The sequence below is a fragment of the Oryctolagus cuniculus genome, chromosome 11, assembly GCF_051225735.1.
Source record: "Oryctolagus cuniculus isolate XC-2025 breed Fujian yellow rabbit chromosome 11, ASM5122573v1, whole genome shotgun sequence".
NCBI lineage: Eukaryota > Metazoa > Chordata > Mammalia > Lagomorpha > Leporidae > Oryctolagus > Oryctolagus cuniculus.
The window spans coordinates 121279319-121300992 of record NC_142877.1 but is presented as its reverse complement, the minus strand read 5'-3'; the positions used below and the strand labels follow the sequence as shown (position 1 = coordinate 121300992).

Genomic DNA, 21674 nt, shown 5'->3' with positions numbered 1-21674 from the left:
TCCCCCACCTTCCCCCCTCAGCCTCCCCCGCCCCCTCCCCCTCCCCCTCCCCTCCCTCAGCCTCCCCCGGCCCCCTCCCGGCCCGGCCCCCTCCCCCTCCCGTCCCCTCCCCCTCCCCTCCCTCAGCCTCCCCCGGCCCAGCCCCCTCCTCCTTCTAGGGAAGGACCAGGTCCCCCACCTTCCCCTCCTGCCCCTTGCTCAGCCTCCCCCAGCCTCCCCTGGCCCGGCCCCTCCCCCCTCCCTCCCCCTGCCTTGCCCCTCCCCCAGCCTCCCCTGGCCCGGCCCCCTCCTCCTCCCCTCCCGCCCCCTCCCCCGCCCCTCCCTCAGTCTCCCCGGGCCCGGCCCCCTCCTCCATCCCTAACCAGGTCCCCCACCTTCCCCTCCTGCCCCTTGCTCAGCCTCCCAACCCGGCCCCTCCAGTTCTCTCAGCCTCCTTCTCTAAGTCCCTCCTCCGACCCCGGGACCCTCGGTCCCCGCCCACTCCGTGCTCCCCGCCTCCTCCCGGGTTCCCCCCGCGGCCCCCTCCCCTCTTCCCGCCCCCCGCCCGCGCCCGCGTGCTGCGTGCCCGTGACGCAGCGCCGCCTCCCGCCCCCCGCTCCCGCCTCCCGCTCCCGCGCCGCGGCCGGGCGACTGCAGGGGCCGCTAACGGTCCCGCGCCCCTCGGCGTCCGCGCGCCCCCCGCCCGGCGGACGCGGCGGCGCCGGCGGCGATGGGGGCGATGGGGGCGGCGGAGCCGCTGCGCTCGGTGCTGTGGGTGAAGCGGCAGCGCTGCGCCGTCAGCCTGGAGCCCGGGCGAGCGCTGCTGCGCTGGTGGCGGAGCCCGGGGCCCGGCGCCGGCGCCCCCGGCGCGGGTGAGTGAAGCGGCCGCCCGGGCTCGGCCTGCGCCGCGGGAGCGCGCTGGGCCTGGACCGGGGAGGCGGGGGGCAGCCCGGGGAGTGGGAAGAGGCCGGAGTCGGGGCTCGGGGAGGCGGGGCGCGGCCGGGGCGAGGAAGAGGCCCGCAGGGAAGCGCCAGGGCCGGGCAGCAGCCGAAGGACCCGGGGCCGAGGCCAGTGGTGCGGGCTTAGGTCTGGGCGCCGGGTCTGTGGCCCCACCTGGACAAGGCTGACTGGATGGCTCCCGGGGGTGGCCGGCGCCTCCCCCCATCCATTCTGTTCCGCTCCAGGACTGGTGCTTTCCGAGGTGTCTTGGAAGTTTAGGGGCTCCTGGGATGTGGTGGCGTGGGCTGCTTGCTGCGGGAAGGGGCGTGATTTGGGGGCTGCGGAGTGGCCGCAGGAACCTGAAGTGCGGTTTAGATACAGCCCCCGCAGACGCACCCCTCCCTGGAAGGCCCCGAGCAGGGCTGGGCTGCGACCAGGGTGCCCATGTGGCTGTCCTGAGGCCCTGGAGCAGGGCTGTGTGGTGGCCCTAGCTTAGGAAGGAGGTGTCACTCATCCTGGGAGGTGGGAGGGGTGTTCATGCTGACCCAGGGTGGGTTCCGGCTCACTGCCTCGTTTGCAAGTTTTTATGAAGTGCCCGGTGGGGATGATTCGGGCGATGTCCCTGACAGAGTCCCCTCTGAGAGAGGGAGTGGAGGACTGGGCGGGGGGGGGTATGTCTGATGCGCAGGCAGGTCCCTGTGGGAGCTGGGAGCAGTCCTCAGGCACACGCTGGGGTCTGACCAGAGACCTGGAGAGAGGCTGGACGCTGTGCCCATCAGCAGGAGGCTGTGTGGCGGTGGGGTGGGGGATGGGACCCAGGTCCCCCTTAGCTTTGCGGGGAGGTGGGGCCCATCCTTCTGCTGTGACTGGCATGGGAGCCCGTGGAGGGTTTCCTGAAGCTTGGTTGTTTTGAAGGACTCCTGTGGCCTCCGCGAGGAGGACGGAGTCCAGATGACTGCTGGTGGGCACTGGGCATTGTCCACTGGGGCCGGTGCCCTGTGCGGGGAGGGGGTCGTATTTGGTGGTGGAGATGAGGTTCTGTGGTGAGTCTGGGGTGCCTTGTGATCTTATAGGCAGGAGGGTTCCACGTGGTGCTTTCTGACGCTCAGCTGGGAGGCTTTTCGGGTGGGGTGAGCTTGGGGGCCCAACCCCGCGGTTTCTGGACTGAAGGTCACCTTAGCCTTGTGTTCAGGAGGCCTCCTGGGGCCCAGCCAGATCTTTTCCTGGCGTCCCCTTTGGGAGAAACATCACGCCTCAGACATCAGCCTCGGGCCTCCTGGTGCCAGGTCCCCAGCAGGCTTCTCCTTGCCCCATCCTGGCCCCCCGGGGGTTGGAGCCCCCCTCCCCGCACATCCAAGGCTTGAGAGTGACGCGACACGGTGTCCTGGAACACTTCCCCGAGCTGGGCACCCGCTCCTGTCCTGCGTTGACCTCTCCCCTGCTGGGTTCCCGAGGGTGGACTGAGCTCCGGGGAGTTTTCATCACAGATGCAGCCGGGCTTGGAGGCTTAGTGGGCCCGACCGCAGCTGCTGTGCGTGTAACCCTGGGGCAGCGCGGCCAGGTGGATGCCCTGCCTCGCGGGATGTCCGGCAGGGAGGTCACGTGGTGCCTGCTGTCCGCGCCGGCACCCTTGGCCAGCTACTATTACGGTTTCCGGTCACCGAGCGCGCGGGTATGGAGTGGCGGCGGCATCCAGTCTGCTTGTTTTTGCTGGAAGCCGGCGGCTTCCTGGCTGCTGTGCTGTCTGTTGGAACGGTCATTGTTCCACTCTTCCTAAGGGGAGGCGCCCTGGTCTAGTTTGTCCAGAGCCGCAGGCCCGGGGAGCCCGGAGATAGACGGGGCCCTCCTGGCGAGTCGGGCTGCTGCGGGGCTGGGGCTGCGAGTGGGCTTCCCTCAGGAGGCACAGGTGTGGGACGCTGTGAGCAGCACCTCTCTCTGTTTTCCTCCTGGTATTTCAGCCCTAGAAGGAAGGGGCCCGGGGTGGATCATTTTGTGGTTCGAGGTCAGTAGGGTCAGTTGGGTGGAATATGAGCCAGCTCACAGGACGGTTACCTTGGGAGCAGGTGCATTCCCAGCCCCCGCTGCTCTCCAGGTGTGTCTGGACACACCTGGATTGACTGGGCCCGGGCAGTGGGAGGGGGAGGATTGTGCAAACACAGGCTCCCTGAGGACTGGCTGAGGAGGCAGAGGGCAGCCCTGGGACTTGAGGGGGCAGGCGGGACTGGCCAGGGCCAGCTGCTTACTCCATCTGCTAGCACTCCTTCATTGTCTCCTCTTTGCAGACACGAGACCTGGAAGCTTTGAGTTGGCAGCGCCCCCCCGCCTCCCGGGGGGGTGCCTGTGACGCACAGCAGGGAGCTGGCTTTGCAGCCAGGCCCATAATTTTCCTTGTGGGTCACCATGCTGGGGAAGTGCTAAGTGCCCAGAGGCCCAGACAAGCACCAGATATGGGGGGGGGGGTGTCTGCGCCTGGGGAGGCCGCTGCTCCCAGGCCGCGGGCGGGCGGGCGGGCGGAAGTGGGGCAGGCTGACTAAGGAAACCCAGGGAGGCGTCTGCAAGTGGGTCACAGCACTCACGCTTGAACCGGCTGAAGATGCTCTCTGGGCTGACTTTCTCCTTCAGAGTTGGGGGTCTGGGGCTGGGAGTAGTGCGCGTGTGTGTGTATGTGTGTGGTTGAGGGGTTCCAGGAGGGGTGTGGGACCACTGTGGCTCCCCTGTCCTGGAGGACCCCCTTTTTCCGCCAGCCCCCACCTGGGATGCACCAGCACTTCCTACAAGGGGCCCAGCAAAGCCGCAGGAACTTTAACACTTTTTTTTTTCTACTTTCAAAAGTAACTGGTGTTGACTTAATGAAATCTCCAGGTGGGCACACAGGGGGAAAAAGTCAGCTCAGTGGTTCACTTAAGAAACGAGCCCTACTGGGTCCTTGTGGTTCTGGACCTACACACGGAAGAAAAGCGGGGAAATGCGTTGCGGAATGTTCTCCACACTGCTCTTTCCCCGAAGACGTCATTTTAAGAGGTCGATTTTGTAGGGGTCTGATTTGCCATCCCGAGAAGGCAGCTCAGGGAATTTTGCTGATTGTGTGCACCTGTGTCAGCAGCGCGGGCCGGAGAACCTCCCCACCAGCAGCCGGTGCCTGCTCTGCCTTCTGGCCGGCGGGCGGGCCAGTCTGGCCCTGCACCTGCCGCTCGTCTGTGCTGACTGCTCATGTCCTTGGTTTTAAAGATTCGTCACGTATCCGTGGCTCGTTGTTTGAGAGAGCGAGCAGCGTTGCATTGTGTGAGTTTACAGCTGACCTGCTGATGCGCCCCTGGAGTGCTCCCAGTTTGGGGCAGTGCGGACAAGAACACCACGGTCCCTTGGATGCACGTTTGAGAGCGGGAGGCTCGGTCAGGGGACAGCGTGCGTCCGAAGATGTGCGCGGTACTGGTTGTTCAGTGTTCTGTTGTACACACATTACTGATGCCTGTTTGTTGATGAATGGTAGAAAGGGCCTCATAATTAGTTGCAGTGGATGCAAGCCTTTCGTGTGAAAATAAAATCTGATGAGACTGTACAGGGAAGCTCACAGCTGTGGATGGGCAAAGACCTTCCTGGCCTAGGGTGGAGTTTAGAAAGAATATGTAGAAGGGTAGATTATTTGACAAGATAAAAATTTAGGCCGGCGCCGCGGCTCACTAGGCTAATCCTCCGCCTTGCGGCGCCGGCACACCGGGTTCTAGTCCCGGTCAGGGCACCGGATTCTGTCCCGGTTGCCCTTCTTCCAGGCCAGCTCTCTGCTGTGGCCAGGGAGTGCAGTGGAGGATGGCCCAGGTGCTTGGGCCCTGCACCCCATGGGAGACCAGGAAAAGCACCTGGCTCCTGGCTCCTGCCATCGGATCAGCGCGGTGCGCCGGCCACAGCGCGCCGGCCGCGGGGGCCATTGGAGGGTGAACCAACGGCAAAGGAAGACCTTTCTCGCTCTCTCTCTCTCTCACTGTCCACTCTGCCTGTCAAAAAAAAAATTTAAAAATTTTATTTTGTTAAAAGACTATACATTCAGAAGGTGATGGGGAGGGCTGGATGTTTGGCTTGGCGGTTAGGATACCAGTTCAGATGCCTGCATCCCACGCTGGAGCGCCTGGGTTGATGCCCGGCTCCCGTGCCTGGCTCCAGCCTTGCAGGCCCCCGGAGGCCGCAGTGACGGCTCAGGCTCTCAGCCGTGACCCGGCCCAGCCCTGGCCCTTGCAGGCATTTGAGGACTGAAGCAGCAGATGGCAGTTCTGTCTCTTTTCCTCTGGGATTAAAAAGAACAATGATAGCAATGATATTTGCTGCAAACATAATAACCGAAGGGTTACACTTGTGTGACAACGTGAACATTGATAGGAGGGCTGCAGACGCTCGTGGGAGACGTGACAGCCACGTGCACCGTCTGTTGCCGACGGGAGGAAACAGCTCAGCGGGGGTGATGAGCACCCCGCCCCTGCCAGTCAGGGCTGGGGCAGTCGCGGTGCCTCGGGGAGTCCCCTGGCCCACAGCCCGAGTGGGTGATTCTGAAAGGCAACAGGTGGATCGTCTGACACTCAGGACTGCGCGGCGCCCCAGGGAGTGAGGCGTCTTGGTACTTTGGAGGATGTGTTTTCTGTTAAGACGCTGCCAGTATTTTTTACTTTCTGCTCCCCCACCCAGTGAGTTCTGACAGTGTAGATTCTTGCATGGCAGAACTTTCTGGAGCGCGCGGTTGCTCTCTGCCTGTTGCGTTGGTTACTTGGTGACCAAGGAGCTGGCCCCAGGAGAAGCAGGGTTCAGCTGGCTGTCTTGTCCTGACCTTGTCATCTCGGGGGACCTGTCCTGACACTTGGTTGTCTGTGTTGATTTCCCTCGAGCGTTGGCTCCACATTTCTAACTGGAGACACTCTCTGGGCTCTGCACAGCTCACGCCCTCCCCCCGGCCAGTTGCCGTGTCCTGGATGGCCCAGCCGCTTCCGACCTTGTGCCCTGCGACTCTCCTGGCAGCTGGACGTGGCTCTCTTTTTGCCATTGCCCTGCCCCAGTCCTCCCCTCCACCCGTCCTCTCACTGGTCAGTCTCCTGAGATCTAGCACACCTCTGAATGTTGACCCCTTGGTGGTCAGGGCCCAGGTGTAGGGTGCACGTCCAGGTGGAGACCTGCCTCTGAGCTCCTGTCCGTGCTGAAGCCCCACGCCACGGCAGTGCAGCTTTGCCCCGTGCTGGGCTGCTGCTTGCTGGCTGGCCGGGCTCCCCACGGTCTGGCGCTGACCTTCCCCGTGCCCTTGGCCCACCTGTGCTGCTGCTGATGTGCCTCTGCACACCTATGCCTTCCACCTGCTCACCGTGGCCCCCTCTGCCTGGAATGTCTGCCTCCCGTTTCTTCCTGTCCAGCCCAGAGGACTCACCTGATGCCTGGCCCTGAGGCCACCTTTTCCTTCTGATTTTCTGCACAAACCTTTCTGCTGGCCATTTCTTTCTACTTTGTGTTATAGGTGGTTGTTTTTTTTTTTCTTTTCTTTTCCCGTGTATTTGTTCCGTCTCTCCTGCCTTCCCTGTGGGGCAGAATCCTTGTTGGATTCTCCCTTCCTCTCCATTCTCCGGGAGCTCCCCAGAGGGAATTGAATAAACTTCCGAACGGGTGAGGGTGTGCAGGGCAAGCCTGGCCCACCCTGGCTGGGTGCTGGCATGAGAGAGCCAGGCTTGGTGTGTGGAGGGCTCAGGCCGATGACGCCAGCCTGTTGCCGTGAGGAGCAGGATCGAGGGGCTGGGGTGCTCTTTAAGCACCTACACTTTTCTCTAAAGGGATGTGGCCTGAAGCTGTGGGAAGTGGCAAGCCAGCCCCGTGGTTTGTATAAAGCCCTCAAATCCTACGTGATCCTGTGAGAAGCCCACAAATTCTCAAGTGTTGCCTGTGCCATAGGCATCTGCCGTGTGCCCTGAAATACCTACCCGCTGTGGGCTGTGATATACCCACTGTGGGCTGTGACACCTGTTGTGGGCTGTGATATACCCGCTGTGGGCTGTGACACCTGTTGTGGGCTGTGATATACCCACTGTGGGCTGTGACACCCGCTGTGTGCTGTGATATACCCACTGTGGGCTGTGACACCCACTGTGTGCTGTGATATACCCGCTGTGGGCTGTGATATACCCACTGTGGGCTGTGACACCCACTGTGTGCTGTGATATACCCGCTGTGGGCTGTGACACCTGTGGGCTGTGATATACCCACTGTGTGCTGTGATATACCCACTGTGTGCTGTGACACCTGTGGGCTGTGACACCTGCTGTGGGCTATGACACCCGCTGTGGGCTGTGACACCCGCTGTGTGCTGTGATATACCCGCTGTGGGCTGTGACAACCACTGTGTGCTGTGATATACCCACTGTGTGCTGTGACACCTGTGGGCTGTGACACCTGCTGTGTGCTGTGATATACCCACTGTGGGCTATGACACCCGCTGTGGGCTGTGACACCTGCTGTGTGCTGTGCAGTACCCACCTACCATGTGATGTGAGAGTTTTGTTGCTGCCCCATATAAAGTCAGTATGAACAGACAGACCGTGGAAAGCTAGCGGCCTGCCTGTCTTTGTACGGGGGCAGCTCTGTGTCTGCTTAGGAAGCCGATTGCAATCCTGTTTCAGACACAGCCCGAATCCCTCCAGATTTGCATCAGAGCCAACCGAGAAAGGAGAAGTGGGCGGCCGCCTTGGGCTGTGGCGTCAGAGGTCAGGGCGCCACGGCCCTCCCTGTGGCGTCTCCTTAGGCTTTTTCCTTACTGGGAGCCGACATCATTCAGCAGGAGTTGAACAGGGTCATAAAACATTGTAATTATCCCGACTTGATTCCAAGGTTAACCTTTGTTACCGTGAAATGGGTCAGCAGATATTTTCTTAAAGGACCAGCCGGCAAATATCACAGGCTTCGTGGGCTGCGTGGTCTTTGTCACAAGCGCTGAACCCCGCTGATGCAGCACACCAGCACTGGGAGATGGCACGCAAGCAAACGAGCGTGGCTGTGTGCCCATAAAACTTCGCTTACAAAGGCAGGTGGCTGCTGGCTTTAGCCCACGGGTTGTAGTTGGCTGGCCCCTGCTCCCAGGCGTTACTAGTGAGGACAGAGAAACAACCTGACGTATTGTAGAAGCAGCTGTTCCACTTGGCTAAAAATATTTTGACTTTCCAAAAACTGAAAAATAATCTGACATCTGGAAGCATTGCCGCTGTAGTTGGGGAACAGGCCCGTTTGGAAGCCTGACCCCGCTGTGTGCACAACGCCTGCAGGACGCCCGCCAGGCAGGGGTGGGCGTCAGCCCCTCTGTGGAGCGCTGTGCACATCTGTCACTGACCAGCTGCCTCGGGAGCGGCCCAGGTCATCTCTTTAGAACCAGCCTTGTAGCAAGCTGCCCATGTCACCCAGTGCGAAGGTAGCTCAAGACAGGACACGCGTGTGGCAGCCACGTGGCCGCTGGGAGAGCTGCGTGATCTGTGGCCGTGTGGCCCAGGGTTCTGTGTGCCGATGGGGCCCTGTCACTGCTGGTGGTGTCGAGATTCTCTCCCCCCTCCCCCCACCGCAGCTGGTGTCAGGGAGAGGGGGTTAAATGTCCAAATATAACTGGACTTAGGGGTTTCTCCTTTGAGTTCTACTGGCTTTTATTTTTAATTAATCAATTAATTTGAAAGAGTTACGGGGGGGGGGGGGGGAGAAAGAGAGATATCTTCCATCCGCCAGGTCAGGCTGAAACCAGGAGCCAGGAACTTCAGCCCGGTCTCCACTTGGGTGCGGGGGCCGTCCTCAGCCGTTTCCCGGGTGCATTAGCAGGGGCTGCTCTGGAAGTGGAGCAGCTAGGACTCAAAGTGGTGTCTCTCTGGGATGCCAGCACTGCAGACCGGGCTTAACCGGCTGCGCCACTGCGCCGGCCCCCTCTCCTTCCTCTCTGTGGATGATTCAAATGCTTCTGAGGATTTCACTTCCATTTCTCTGCTTTTTAACCCCCACGTTAGTGTTCAGACTGTGTTAGAGTAGCCGATGTCTCTGTTCACAGTCTGCCTGTGCTTGCCGTGCGTGTCCCCTGACCTGGGAGGGGCTCGCCCAGCCTCTGCGGTGGTGCTGGAGTGCAGCACGGAACCCTCGTGTCCCCGTCTCGTTTATTCCTTCTACGGGCGCTCAGAACCGCATCGGTGCTATGGTCCACAGCCCTCGCGCCTCACGTGGAAACCTCCGGAGGTGGCGGAATGTCTGGAACACCTGTGCTCACCCTGTGCCACGTTTCCCTCCTCCAGGCTGCCTCATCTCTCCTCGTCTTTCTGTGTCCAGTTCTTGAGCCGTTCCCCTGGGCGAGTCTGCTGGCCACAAGTTGTCTTGATTCCCTTTGTCTGGGGGACATGTTTGCTGGAATTAGGATTCCAGGGGGACAGTTCTTCCCTCACCACTTAAGGAATGAGCCACTGCCTTCAGGGCGACACAGGGGAAGAGAGAGAGAGAGACAGAGATCTTGCAACCATGATTCACTGCCCAAATGCACAGAGCAGAGCCCAGAACTCCATCCTGGTCTTCCACGTGGGAGGCAGGGGCCCAAGCACTTGAGCCACCACCTGCTGTGCCCACTTGGGGGGGGGGAGTGAAAGAGCAGGACCAGGGACCAGGCACTCTGGGGGTGGGTGGATGCAGGAACCAGGCACTCTGGGGGTGGGTGGATGCAGGAACCAGGCACTCTGGGGGTGGGTGGATGCAGGAACCAGGCACTCTGGGGGGGGGGGGATACAGGGCAGGAACCAGGCACTCTGGGTGGGGGGTGGTGGATGCAGGGACCAGACACTCTGGGGGGGGGGATACAGGGACCAGGCACTCTGGGGGGGGGATACAGGGCAGGAACCAGGCACTCTGGGTGGGGGGTGGTGGATGCAGGGACCAGACACTCTGGGGGGGGGGATACAGGGACCAGGCACTCTAGGGGGGATGCAGGGCAGGGACCAGGCATTCTGGGTGGGGGGATGCAGGGCAGGGACCAGGCACTCTGGGTGGGGGGAATGCAGGGCAGGGACCAGGCATTCTGGGTGGGGGGATGCAGGGCAGGGACCAGGCACTCTGGGTGGGGGGATGCAGGGCAGGCACTCTGGGGGGGATACAGGGCAGGGACCAGGCCCTCTGAGTGGGGGGATGCAGGGCAGGAACCAGGCATTCTGGGGGGGATCAGGATGCCCTTGCAGCATCTTCCCTTTGTGCCACAGCGCCAGCCCCAGGCCCCATCTGAGGGGCACTCAGCTTGTCGAATCTGTAGGATTTTGTCTTTTGCCAAAGTTGGGGATTTGCCAGCCATACCTCGAGTGTTTCTCCAGCTCTGCTCTTCCTCCCCTCCGGGAACACCAGTGCAGTGGATGTTAGATCTTCTGTTAGAACCTGCAGGCCCGGACTCTGTTTTTCTCTTTTTTCCAAGCTGGATGATTTCTGCTTTCTTGCCTTCCGTCCTTCCACGGAGTGCACCTGTCTGTCCTCTCTTGGCTTGCTGCATGTTTGAGTCCTGAGCCTTCCGCTTGCTCTCCCTGCCATCTCCTTTCTTTACCTGGCCTCTCTGCGAGGCTTGCTGGCGCCGACCTCCATTTGTTTCAGGTGGATTTGCCATTGCTTGTGAAGCACGTTCCTGCCGGAGAGGGCCAGCGTCCTGGCCGCCGTGGTGTTAGCGTCCGCTGCTGGTGACCTTCCTGGTTCTGGGTGTGGTCACTGATTTCCTACTGAAGTCTGGACGTTTGTAGAACGACCTGAGACTCCAGCTCTCACATGAACCTTCTGTTTCAGCTGCGGTCTGTGATGCCGCTGCTCCCTAGAAGAGGGGGCCCTGGCCTGGCGGGGGTGGGGACTGACTCCCCGCTAGGCCTCCATGCCTTGTTGCTGTTCCCCAAGGTGTGGTGGTGAAAGTGCTGAGTCTGCAGGGGTCACCCGGGGGAGGAAGAGGGGAGGGAGAGTCCAGGCTGCCCTTTGGTGCCCACTGACACCTGGGGAGGGAGGAGTGAGGCCTTGGCCGGCTGCTGACTGCTTGGCTTAGCACAGCCCTGGCAGGGGTTGTCGGGCGTCTCAGCACAGCCTCTTGAGGGTGGGGCTGGGCTACAGCTGGACGTTGCTGACTGGGGCGGAGGGAGATGGGCCCGTTGCTCTGAGGAGGCTGCCCCTTTCCTGGGCCTTGGCTCGGGGCAGCAGGTGCTTGCTGGGTCTTCTGTTTGCACCCATTGGCACTGGGGGACTTCAGGCTGCTTCAGCTCCAAATCCAAGACACATGAGGCCAAAGGAAACCCAGGGCACCCGCACCGTGTCCTCTCTCAGGTCCCCAGGTCCCGGGGCAGCTGCCTCCTCTCCAGCTTTGCAAGTCTTGTGCTTGTTTCATGAGTGGCGAGCACGTGGTCCATTTTCTCAGAAGCAGTCCCTGTGCATTTAAGACACTGTTTTCCTCTGTGTTGCTCAGAGTGGAAGAGAGGATTCCGGTTCAGCCCGGCTGCCCTTCCTCTGTCTGCTCCAGCGCGGAGCCCGCCCAGCGATCTTCATTTCAGATACTGACCTTCCCAGCCCTGAGTTTCCATTTGTTTGTGTTTTTGGTATGATTTGTTTATTTTACTTGGAAGACACACACAAAGAGAGATTGAGATTGCGATCTTCCATCTGCTAGTTCACTCCCCAGATGGCCGCAGCAGCGGAAGCCAGGAGCCTGGAGCTGCATCTGGGTCTCCCCTGGGTGCAGGGGCTCAGGCACTAGGCAGTCCTCTGCTCTCCAGGGAGCGAGCTGGCAAGTGCAGCAGCGTGGACTCTAAGGTGTAACATGGACAGCTGGCCTGACAGTTCCTCTTGTGCTCCTGAAACCTTGTATCTTTCCGTCTACTTTGAGGATACCTAAGTGAGCAAGTTTGCAACAGTTACCTAGTAACAGACACCTAAGCGAGCATGTTTGCAACAGTTTTTTTGAAGGGTTTATCAGATACAGCCAACATCCAGGTCACCCTAGGTTTGTCTGGTGCCCACTGGTTGTTCCCTTGAGAGTGTTAGTGTTTCCCGGCTCTTGGTGTGTCACTTAACTTGGAATTGTATCCTGGACAAGACGGAATCCTGTTAAAATACTTCAGAGAATTTTCCTTTTTTTAAAGCCAGCACTCAGCCAGGCTGGGCAACAGTGGCAAGTCTGGTGCTGGGAGGGAGTCCCTGGGTTTCTCTCCTTCTCGGGGGCCCCGGCCCTGCTGCTGTGCCGCCTTTGGCCAGGGGAGTGGGTTTTCTATTTTCCACGGTCTGTACCTGCTCTTCCTTACCTCTGCTGCCCTCAGCCCACGGTGGAAATGGAGGAAAGGAGCAGCCCTGAGACTCGGGGCCCCGCCTTGCAGCTCCTCCCCGGTGCACCTGCCACGGCTTCCGTGTCCTCGGCTGGTCCCCTGTTCTGCTGTCTTGTGCAGGGTGCTGGTTGTGTTCAGTGGGAGAGAGGCTGGCCAGGACCGGAAGTCCAGGATGCCGCTGCGCAGGCCGGCACGGTGCCTGCAGGTGGGGTGAGGAAGGAGCATACCGTTGAGCAGGGCTCAGCCACGTTCCCCGCACAGGTGGCCTGAGGCACTGAGCCGTGTGCGTCCTTGGGCCCCGGCCCGTGTGCGGGATGGGAAGGCTGGGCAGGATTCCTGTGGTCCGAGGCGTGAGGGCAGTCAGGTGGGTGGGCTTTCTGTCAGCCGAGGTGCCAGCCAGCAGAACCTGGCTCGCCGTGTTAGAGGCCAGCACGTGACTGACAGGCCTTCTTCAGGATCTGCCCTGTCCTCTGGAACCTTCCAGCTGCGAGAAGGCCAGCCCTGAGGACCAGTGGGCCTGGTCTGCATGCCACAGCCCTCCCCCGAGAGGTGGGTGATGGCCTCAGGTCCAGGCCCTCTCGAAGTCTGCGTGCTGATCCTGTCCTGGGCAGAGGACGGGGCTGGTAGGGCTGGCTGGGTTTGGGCTGGCGCAGGCTGTTGGAAGTCCAGCACCTTAGGCGGCCACTGAGGGTTATCCTGAAAGTGTGGAGGAGGTCCCTGGTGCTGCAGCTGGCCTGAAGGCACAAAGTGCTTTTGAAAGCTTGCAGGAGGTAGCCGGCATTGTAGCACAGCTGGTTAAGCTGCTGCCTGCAACACCAGCATCCCACTGGACTCTAGTTCGAGTCCTGGTCGCACCAGTTCTGATGCAGCTCCCTGCTAATGCTCCTGGGAAAGCATCAGAAGAGGACCCAAGTGCTTGAGCCCCTGTACCCACGTGGGAGGCTCAGATGACGCTCCTGGCTCCTGACTTCAGCCTGGCCCAGCTCCAGCTTTTGCAGCCATTTGGAGGAATGAGCCAGCTGATAGAATGTCTCTGTTTCCCTCTCTCCCTCCCTCTCTCCCTCCCTCCCTCCCTCTGCCTTTTAAATCAATCAATCTGTAAAAACAGAAAAAGCAGCCGAGTCAGAATGCGTCCTCCTTCCCCCGGGGCACCGGTTGGGGGGTGTTGACCTCTGCCTTCCTGCAGCTGAGAGTGAACTGACACCACTGGGACATCTGTCCCTCCTGCTGTCCCTGCTCAAGGGATAAGTGAGTGTGTGGAGGTTTCTGGGCTGAAAAGTGCCAGCCCCCAGCCACCCCCCCACCTTCCCTGCCCACTGGCTGTTCGGGCGTCCCCTGACGGTCCACTTTGCTTTAATGACAGCCTCGGACTGCCTTCTGCTTGGGGAACAGAGGGAGCAGCAGGTTTGTGGGGCTCTGTGTGCCATGACACATGTCTCACCCCTTCCCTGGGCCCTCCCTGCACCCCACCTCTGCCCCAGCAGGCTGTCCCTGGAGGGGCTGAGCGTCTGAGCAGTTCCCTGCACAAGGTCCCTGGTCGGGGCTGCAGGTGCACGTGAGCGGCCTCCTGTGTTCCTGTTCTGCCTGTGCCTCCCGTAATGGTCTGGCACCAGTGCCCAGGCTGCGTGCATCTGCAGCAGCTCGCCCGACTGTGGCTGGAGCGTTTCCCTGAGACCTGGGGGAGGTGGGTGGCCCTAGGCCTCGGTGCCCATGACTCTCAGGGGTGTACGCCTTGAGGCGCTGGGCTTGGCTTGGCTCTGCCCTCCTTTGGGCGCCAGGGCTGGCGGGCGCAGGCTCCATCAGTTTTCCTTCCAGGGCCTCTGGTGCCTCCCACAGGAGAGGCAGAGTCCAGCCCTGCATTCTTCAGGCTCCCGCCCCGACTCATCCTCTGGCCTCGCCCTTCTCTGCGCCAGTCCCACTTGGCTGCTTGGGCTCCTGAGCCTGGCAGAGCCCTTGGGCCTTGGGGACTTGGCACTGCCTGCACCGCCTCTGAGCTCTTCCCCGTGACTGACAGTTGTGGACCCTGTGCCTATCCTCCCCCACTGCCCGCACACCCCCAGCCCAGTCTGGGTGAGTTGTGAAGTCAGCAGTGGCACTGCCCCCTGGTGGGGGTGCTCACGGCAGGAGGCGCAGCTCCCTCCCCGTCTACACCCGTCTGCCCAGTGGATATTTACTGAGTGAAAGGTGCTCACTGTGTGCTGATGGAGTGGAGGCTGGGCTCCACTGCCTGGGATGCTGTCTGAGCACCTCGGGGTCACTCGGATCCTTGTGACTCACTTCAGAGTCCCCCCTAAAAGCCTGACGCCTCTGATAATCAGATGCCCTTTCATAGGAAAGTACATCTTGAAACATTGGCATGAAAGAATGCCTAGAATGATCTGGAAGGGTGACGCGTGAACTTGCCGCCCACGGAGTCTCGGTGTGCCCTGGGGTGCCCAGTCCCCGCCCCCTCATCTTGCACAAGAACCTCGCCGCAAACCTCACTGCTGCCTGTGTCAGCGCTGGCTGGGCTCTGCCTTCCCTCCACTTCCTCCGGGCCGCCTCTGCCTGCCTCTGCGTGAATTCTCTCCGAGAGCAGGTGCACTTTGTAGCACAGTGTCCCACGTGCACAGTTGAGTTGCAAGGCGTCGCTGGCCTGGGTGAGAGAGCGAGTGGTGCCGACAGCGAGCGCCAGGCTCTCAGCACGTTGCCTGCGATGATCCCTGTAATTCTCGTGCATCGCCCTCTTGCAGACAAAGTCACAGAGGCACGGAGAGACCAAGCAGCCGGCCCAGGGTGGGACAGGGGAGCAGTGCTGGAGCTGGGATTCCAACTGCAGCACTGTGCTCCCATGGGGCTGCAGTGAGGGCAGAGGGCTTGGCTTCGGGAAGGGTGGGGAGCTGCGTGCAGGTTGAGGAAGTTGAGGCAGAGGCTGTGAGAGACAGTCGTCCTGGCAGGGTCCATGGGCATCTGCTGGTGCGCCACGGGGACAGGCAGAGGTGGGCAGGCCACAGGACCCCGTGCTGGTGTCCTGGGGAGGGGCTGCTTTAGGGGGAGGAAGGCTCTCTGGGGAATGGACATCGTGTCCTCAAGACAAGTGGAAGTGCTGCCTAGTGGTGTATAGGCAAGGGTCAGAGGTCACAGTTCCCTGGGAAAGACAAGTGCACTGTCTGTGGGAAGGACCCCCTGTGAGTGGCAGGGACTTGGGGGCTAGCGAGGGTATAGCCGTGGCTTTACTATTAAAACAAACCACTAAGGAAAAGATGGTTCCAGCCAGAAACCTGCCCATGCAGAGCGCGACCCGGAGGCAGCCCCTCTTCTAGCCTAAGCAGCGTCCGCCGTGGGCGGGTCTGGCGGCTTTGTGGCTGTGTGTGGTTCACAGCAAGTGACAAGGAGCTGTGTGCCTGTGTTTGCTGATGGAAATCGGATCTTGTCTTCCGCCCTCTGTGTCAGGGTGGGTGGGGAGCGTGGCTGTGGTTGGGGCTTACATGTTTTTCGACCTCTGTCTTTCTGGTCAGGCTCCCGGGGCCAGGAGATAGTTCCTTGTCAGACCTGCGCGGTAAACTTTCTTCTCCTCATTGAATTGTAGCCAGCATTTTTAAAAAAAGATGTATTTATTTATTTTAGAGGCAAAGTTACAGACAGAGAGACAGAGAGAGAGGTCTTCCATCTGCTGGTTCACTCCCTATATGGCTGCAATGGCCAAAGCTAGGGCCGATCCAGAGCCAGGAGCCAGGAGCTTCTTCCAGGTCTCCCATGTGGGTGCAGGGGTTCAGGCTCTTGGGCTGTCTCCCACTGCTTTCCCAGGCCGTAGCAGAGAGCTGGATCAGAAGAGGGACAGCCAGGACACAAACAGGCATCCATAGATGCCAGTGCCACAGGCAGAGGCTTTAACGTTCTGTGCCGCAGTGCTGGCTCCAGTAGCCAACATTTTAAAACCAGAAGATTTTATGTAAAAATCCGGACTCGGGGCGTGTCTTTGTGTGACCACATCGACGTGCAACCCGTGGTATTCTCAGGTGGCCCAGTGGGCCCGGCCCTCGGGTCGCTGCACCTGGTACCACCCACCCACCCACCTGCTTTGTGTGAGCACAGCTCCGAAAGTGGGGGCTGCTCATGTCTGGGGAACTTAGGGTCGAGTCTGGGTAACACTGAGAAGTAGGGCAAGTGTGTGACTGAGTCGGAGCAGTGTTGTAGAAGCTCCCAGCACAGTCTGGAGGCATGCAGTGGCGCTTATGTAGTGCTGGCTCCCCCACACCAGGGGCTGCCTTCCCAGGTGGGTGCTTGCCGAGGGACATGGGTTGTTCACATTGGCAGGGTCCTGGTGCCTTTTTGGAATCAGAAAAGTACTTTGTGCTGTAGGTGATGTCCCAAGAAGCGAGGGCCCTGCCAGACCCAAGCGGGTGGTGATGAGTTTGAGGAGGCCGTGGCGACACATCAGGGCACCCCAAAAAGCTGCTGCTGCTCCTGCTGAGGTTGGGTCGAGTCGGCTCCGCGCCTAGGGCAGCCGCCCCTCAGTGCTGAGCCGCTGGCGCCACGGGGCGTCCCTTTCCCACATCCTCTTGTGTCTGTTGTGTGACAGATGAGTGCTGTGCCGGGTGTGTGGCACGCATAGTCTGCCCGCCCCCAGGCCGATGGTTTTCGGCTTGGTATTTCTGAGTTCTTCATGCCAGGTGTGGGCACAAATATGGGTTTTGGTCTTTCTTTTCTAGGCAAGTGCTTACCTTTCAATTCTCACCAACAGCAGGTGTTTGTACAGCCGCTGTTTATGGAGCAGCGTGTTCCCAGGCTGTGTGCTTGTGTTGTGTGCAGCCACGGGGGAGCTGGATTTGCTGTAGACGCAGATCTCTCTCTCTCTCTCTCTCTCAAGATTTCTTTATTTGAAAGGCTATTAGGGAGAGATTTTCCATCTGCTAGTTCACTCCCCAAATGGCTGGAGCTGGGCCAGGCTGAAGCCAGGAGCCTGCAGCCCCATGCAAGTCTCCCATGTGGATGCAGGGACCCAAGCACGTGACCGCCCTCTGCTGCTTTCCCAGGCCGTTAGCAGGGAGCTGGATCGGAAGTGCCGCAGCCGGGACTCGGCTCTGAGCTCAGGGGTGCTGGCACTGCAGGGGGCGGCTTAGGCCAGTGCACCCGATGCCTGCCCCGTCTCGGATCTCCAGGGGTCTTCATTGGTCGGTGCTCGTGGAGGTTGGGCATTTGGGGTCACAGCAGCCTTGTCGTCACCTACCAGCACCCGTGGGGTGGGCCATGACCACCTCTCTCCCCCAGCCCCCTCACCCACTCCCCCGGGACGCTTGTGGGTGAGAAGTATCATGGGGAACGGTCGCAGCCATGACTGAGCTGGCTTAATCCCACGTCCCTGCCTGGGGCCTCCTGGTGGCTGTGGGAGGCCCGGCTGGCAGCGCTCCACCGCCTCGACCCCGGCCCTGTCCTGTGTGTGGGTTTGTGGGAGACCTGACCAGGTGTGTGCAGGTGAGGGTCGGCAGGTGGGGGCACCTGAGTTAGGCAGGCTCTCGTTGCAGGGGGTTCCCAGGAGCCGGCCCCGTGCTGCTCTTCTCCGACTGTGTCTTGGACACATTGTTTTCCTGCTGAGTCTCTTCCTCGCGGGTACCAGGAGCCCTTGCTCCTCCCTCACGGGTGTCAGGCGGACGTAGCACAAAGCTGACCCTCGCATGTGGCCTCTGGCAAAGCCGGTGAGGCCATGTGCGAGCCACGTGGCCGGCAATAAGGAGACCAGGGCTGGACTCGGGGCTGGCCGGGCCCTGGTGTGAGGACATGGCCAGGGTCACGTTCACAGCTCTGAGCAGAGTGGGCGGGGCCCCTCTGAGGTCAGAGAGAAGTGGTCCTGGAGCCGGGCGGGGTGGGGGCCGGGGCTGCAGGGCTCTCAGAGCTGGGACCGTGTTTGGGGGTCTTGGGGCTTCAAGATGAAGGCTGGGGGTTGGAACAGACCCTGGGTGGGGGGCTGTGTGACTTGCATGGTGAGTGGGACACTGGTGCCCTGGGTGGGGTGGGGGGACAGGCAGACTTCAGTGGGAGACACCACTCACTGACAGACCCAGACAGGGGTGACATTTGTCACCCTCGTTTGGGTTCTGTGCATGCGCTGGGCTTGCGAGGGGAAATCCTGGGAGTGGGCGCCAGGGGAGCGCTGGGGGAGATGCACAGGAGGGTGGGGGCCCAGTGTGGGGCTGGTTCCCCCTGAAACTCAGATGGTGTTAGGTGGGGCCTGTAGAGGGAGGAACCCAGTTCCCTTCTCACGAGGTGGCTGCCGGCGCCGGGCGCGGGGGTGCAGGAGGAGCAGTTCCTGCTGGGGCCCCAGGGGGGTGTTTACACAGAGAAGCGTGGTGTGAGGAGCTTGTGGGCTGTGTTGGGGCTCCCAGGCCTGCTCAGGGACACGCCACACCCGGAGAGGCCCGCCCTTCCCCGTGCCACCACGTGTGTCCCGGGACTGGCCTTGCGTTTGCGTTTGTGTTTCTACTTAAATAAGGGGTTGCTAAGTATGCATGGTCACTCCTAATATGATTGCTCTTGACTAGGGGGGCATGAAGCTGCCCCCAGGAGACTGCCGACCCTGGCCATGTCGGGGAGCTGCCGGTGCTGGGCGGTAGGGGCCAGGGCTGCTGCTCAGCCTCCCAGGGTCCAGGGTGAGCTGGGGCGTCAGCGGTCTGTGGTGCTGGGGTGAGAATCCTGGTCTAGGCAGTGTCCTGGGGTGTGGGGACCCCACCCCACCAAGAGAAGAAGAGCATCTGTCGCCAAGGTTGGCTTAGATAAGCTCGGCAGGTTTATTGATAGAAGAAGGGCACCCCCAGAGCTTCAGCCCCTGCACCCTCTGTGGACAGACACCACCAGCCACACCAGCGTCAGAGCTGGCCACGACGCTGCCCTCTGGACAGACACCACCAGCCACGCTGGGTCAGAGCCGGCCATGACACTGCCCTCTGTGGACAGATGCCACCAGCCATGCTGGGTCAGAGCCGGCCACGATGCTGCCCTCTGTGGACAGACACCACCAGACACGCCGGGGTCTGAGCCGGCCACGCGCTGCTCTCTGGGGGCGTGCTCGGGGAGTGCCAGAGTAGAGCCAGGAAGCACAGACTGTTTAAAGCTGGCCCTGCCTTGGGACTTTCCTGGATCTCCCCCCACCCAGCAGGTGCTCCCTGGGTCCCGTCCCAGGGGTGTGGAGGCAGCCTGCCGCTAGGGCAGCTCACCTTGTCCCTGCACTTGCAGCTGTGGTGCTTGGGGCCACGTGGCACAGGATGCAGAGCTCAGAGAGACGTCAGTGCCCCTGGCTCCCGCCTTCGCCCTCAGCCCTGCGGGGTGTTCTTCCTGTTTCCTGCCCGGGCCTCTGCCTGTGTGCGTCCAGCTGACTGGTGGAGGGCAGGGTTCTTGGGCCTCGGTGCCCCCTTCCCACGGTCCCCATGACCTCATAGGAGACGACCTGGGCTCTTTGCGGGCTGCCAGTCAGTGGCCCCTGTACTCCCCACCGTAAATTCTGTTTTCCTGGATTCCTGGTCTGGTTCTTGGTCTCCCACTGAGGACTGAGGGTTTGGGACTGAAGGGGGCTTCGTGCCTGGTGCGCAGTTGTGGCTCGAGTTGTGGGAGTGAGTGCCTTCACAGTGAAGGGTTCTCCTTGGGGTAATGAGGGGCTGGGGGGACGGGGGAGGCAGAGTCTTTGATGGGACAGGAAGTGCTGCTTAGGGAACACCTGTCACGTGCATGAACCCTTGGTTTAGCTTTCTTTTCTCTTTTTTTTTTTTGAAAGGCAGAGTTACGGTGGGGGGGCGGGGAGAAAGAGAGCGAGTGAGCTCTTCCCTCTGCTGGGTCACTCCCAGATGGCCACAACAGCTGGGGCTGGCCAGGCAGAAGCCGGAAGCCAGGAGCTGCATCCTGGTCTCCATGCGGGTGCAGGGGCACTGCTTTCCCAGGCGCACGAGCAGGGAGCTGATGGGAAGTAGAGCAGCTCAGTTCCCTTTCTGAAGTCCCCGTCAGCGTGGGGCGACAGTGAGACCCGGGCTCCGCCCCTGCCTGCCGTGTGCGTCTGACTGCTCGTCAGCCCTGTTGAGTTCCCAGCTGAGTCGGCGAGGACGGCGTCTGTCCTGGGCGTCCCCCAACGGGCGCAGTCACAGGGTTTCCAGGGCTGGGGCTGGGGAAGGCGAGGCCAGCATCTCAGGCAGTGACGGTGGTGCCGAGAAAGAGCCATGCCCAGCAGCTGGTGGCGGAGGTGGGCAGGTGTCAGGATGCCCAGGGTCAGTGCCCACCTGCAGGCAGGGAGGATGTGGGCAGGGCTGCAGCCTGGAGCTGTGGGTCTGGGCTTCTCGGGGTGGGGCGGGGCAGGGAATAGGAACTGGGTGGAAACTGCATTTTGGAGACACAGTGACGAGACGGGGAGCCCAGGAGGGAGGCCCCTCCACCCTCCGTCCGACACCTGTGTGCACGAGCGGGCTCTGCACAGCTTTGTGGACCACCTGCCCTGGGCAGCTGGACTTCCTGCCCCTCCACGGAGGACCCTGACCTCCCTGCAGGCATCGGAAGCCCAGTGCAGGCACGGCCTCCCCAGGCTCCGTGACTGGGCCCGTGGGCAGTGACTTTAAAGACGGTGCACAGTGACCACAGGCGCACGGCAGTGCGGTGCTTGTTTCCATGTAGCCGTTGCAGAAAGAGCCTTAGTGACGTTCGGCCGTCACTCCGGGAAGCTAACGACGAGTTAGTGTTCACAAACGCAGACACAAAAGGCCCTGCCGGCAGCTTTCGGAGCTCGGCCGTTCCCAGGGGTCCTCCCTGGCTCCGGGCGCAGCCTGTCATTCCCACGGCTGCCGGGGTGACCGGGGCCGAACCTGCCTCCTCCTGGGTTCCTGCCTTAGACAATGTTGGGCGCTGTTGTCCCCTGTGCTCCTCTTGTGTTAGATCTTTCTAGAAACCATCCCTCATCCCCGCTGTGGTTGGGCCCTGACTCTGATGCGCGCCCCCCTTGCTGTCCTGTCAGGGACATGTCTCCCCAGGTGTAGCACCTGTAGCCGGCCTGCCTGGGGGAGGGGACGTCGCACCTGCCTCTGTTGGGGAAAACGCCGGCCAAGGGCCCCCTTGCGTGGTTTTCGGTGTCCGTGGGGACGTTGGGCAGGGTGGGCCCTGGTCCTGGTGGGCGTGTTTCTCCGTGAGGGTTCTGACGGCCGTCCCTGAGGCTGTGCTGTCTTCACAGATGCCTGCTGCGTGCCCGTGTCGGAGATCATCACCGTGGAGGAGGCCGAGGTGCGCGGGAGGCACCACCCCAGCGGCCGCTGGCAGAAGATGGAGAAGCCGCATGCCTTCACAGGTGGCGGGGCCCCGCCTTCCCCAGGGCTCCTCGCGGGCACGCGCTGGGCTCCGTCTTCGCGGGATCTTTTCCCAGGACCCCCTCTCAGTTAACCTTGTGGCTGCAGCCACCTCTATTTTTCCCGTGGCGCAGAGGTCTGAGAAGTAGTTTCCCGCTCA

The 21674-nt window shown here is 61.3% G+C and overlaps 1 protein-coding gene across 1 annotated transcript in view; it reads left to right on the top strand.

Moving 5' to 3' along the window:
• Nucleotides 1–583: 583 nt before the first annotated feature.
• Nucleotides 584–21674, top strand: part of CERK (ceramide kinase) — a 42784-nt gene continuing 21693 nt past the window's right edge. The window contains exons 1-2 of the mRNA XM_051828131.3: nucleotides 584–851; nucleotides 21403–21516. Coding sequence (XP_051684091.2) covers nucleotides 710–851; nucleotides 21403–21516 — 256 coding nt within the window. The 5' untranslated portion in view covers nucleotides 584–709. The remainder of the gene's footprint in view (nucleotides 852–21402; nucleotides 21517–21674) is intronic.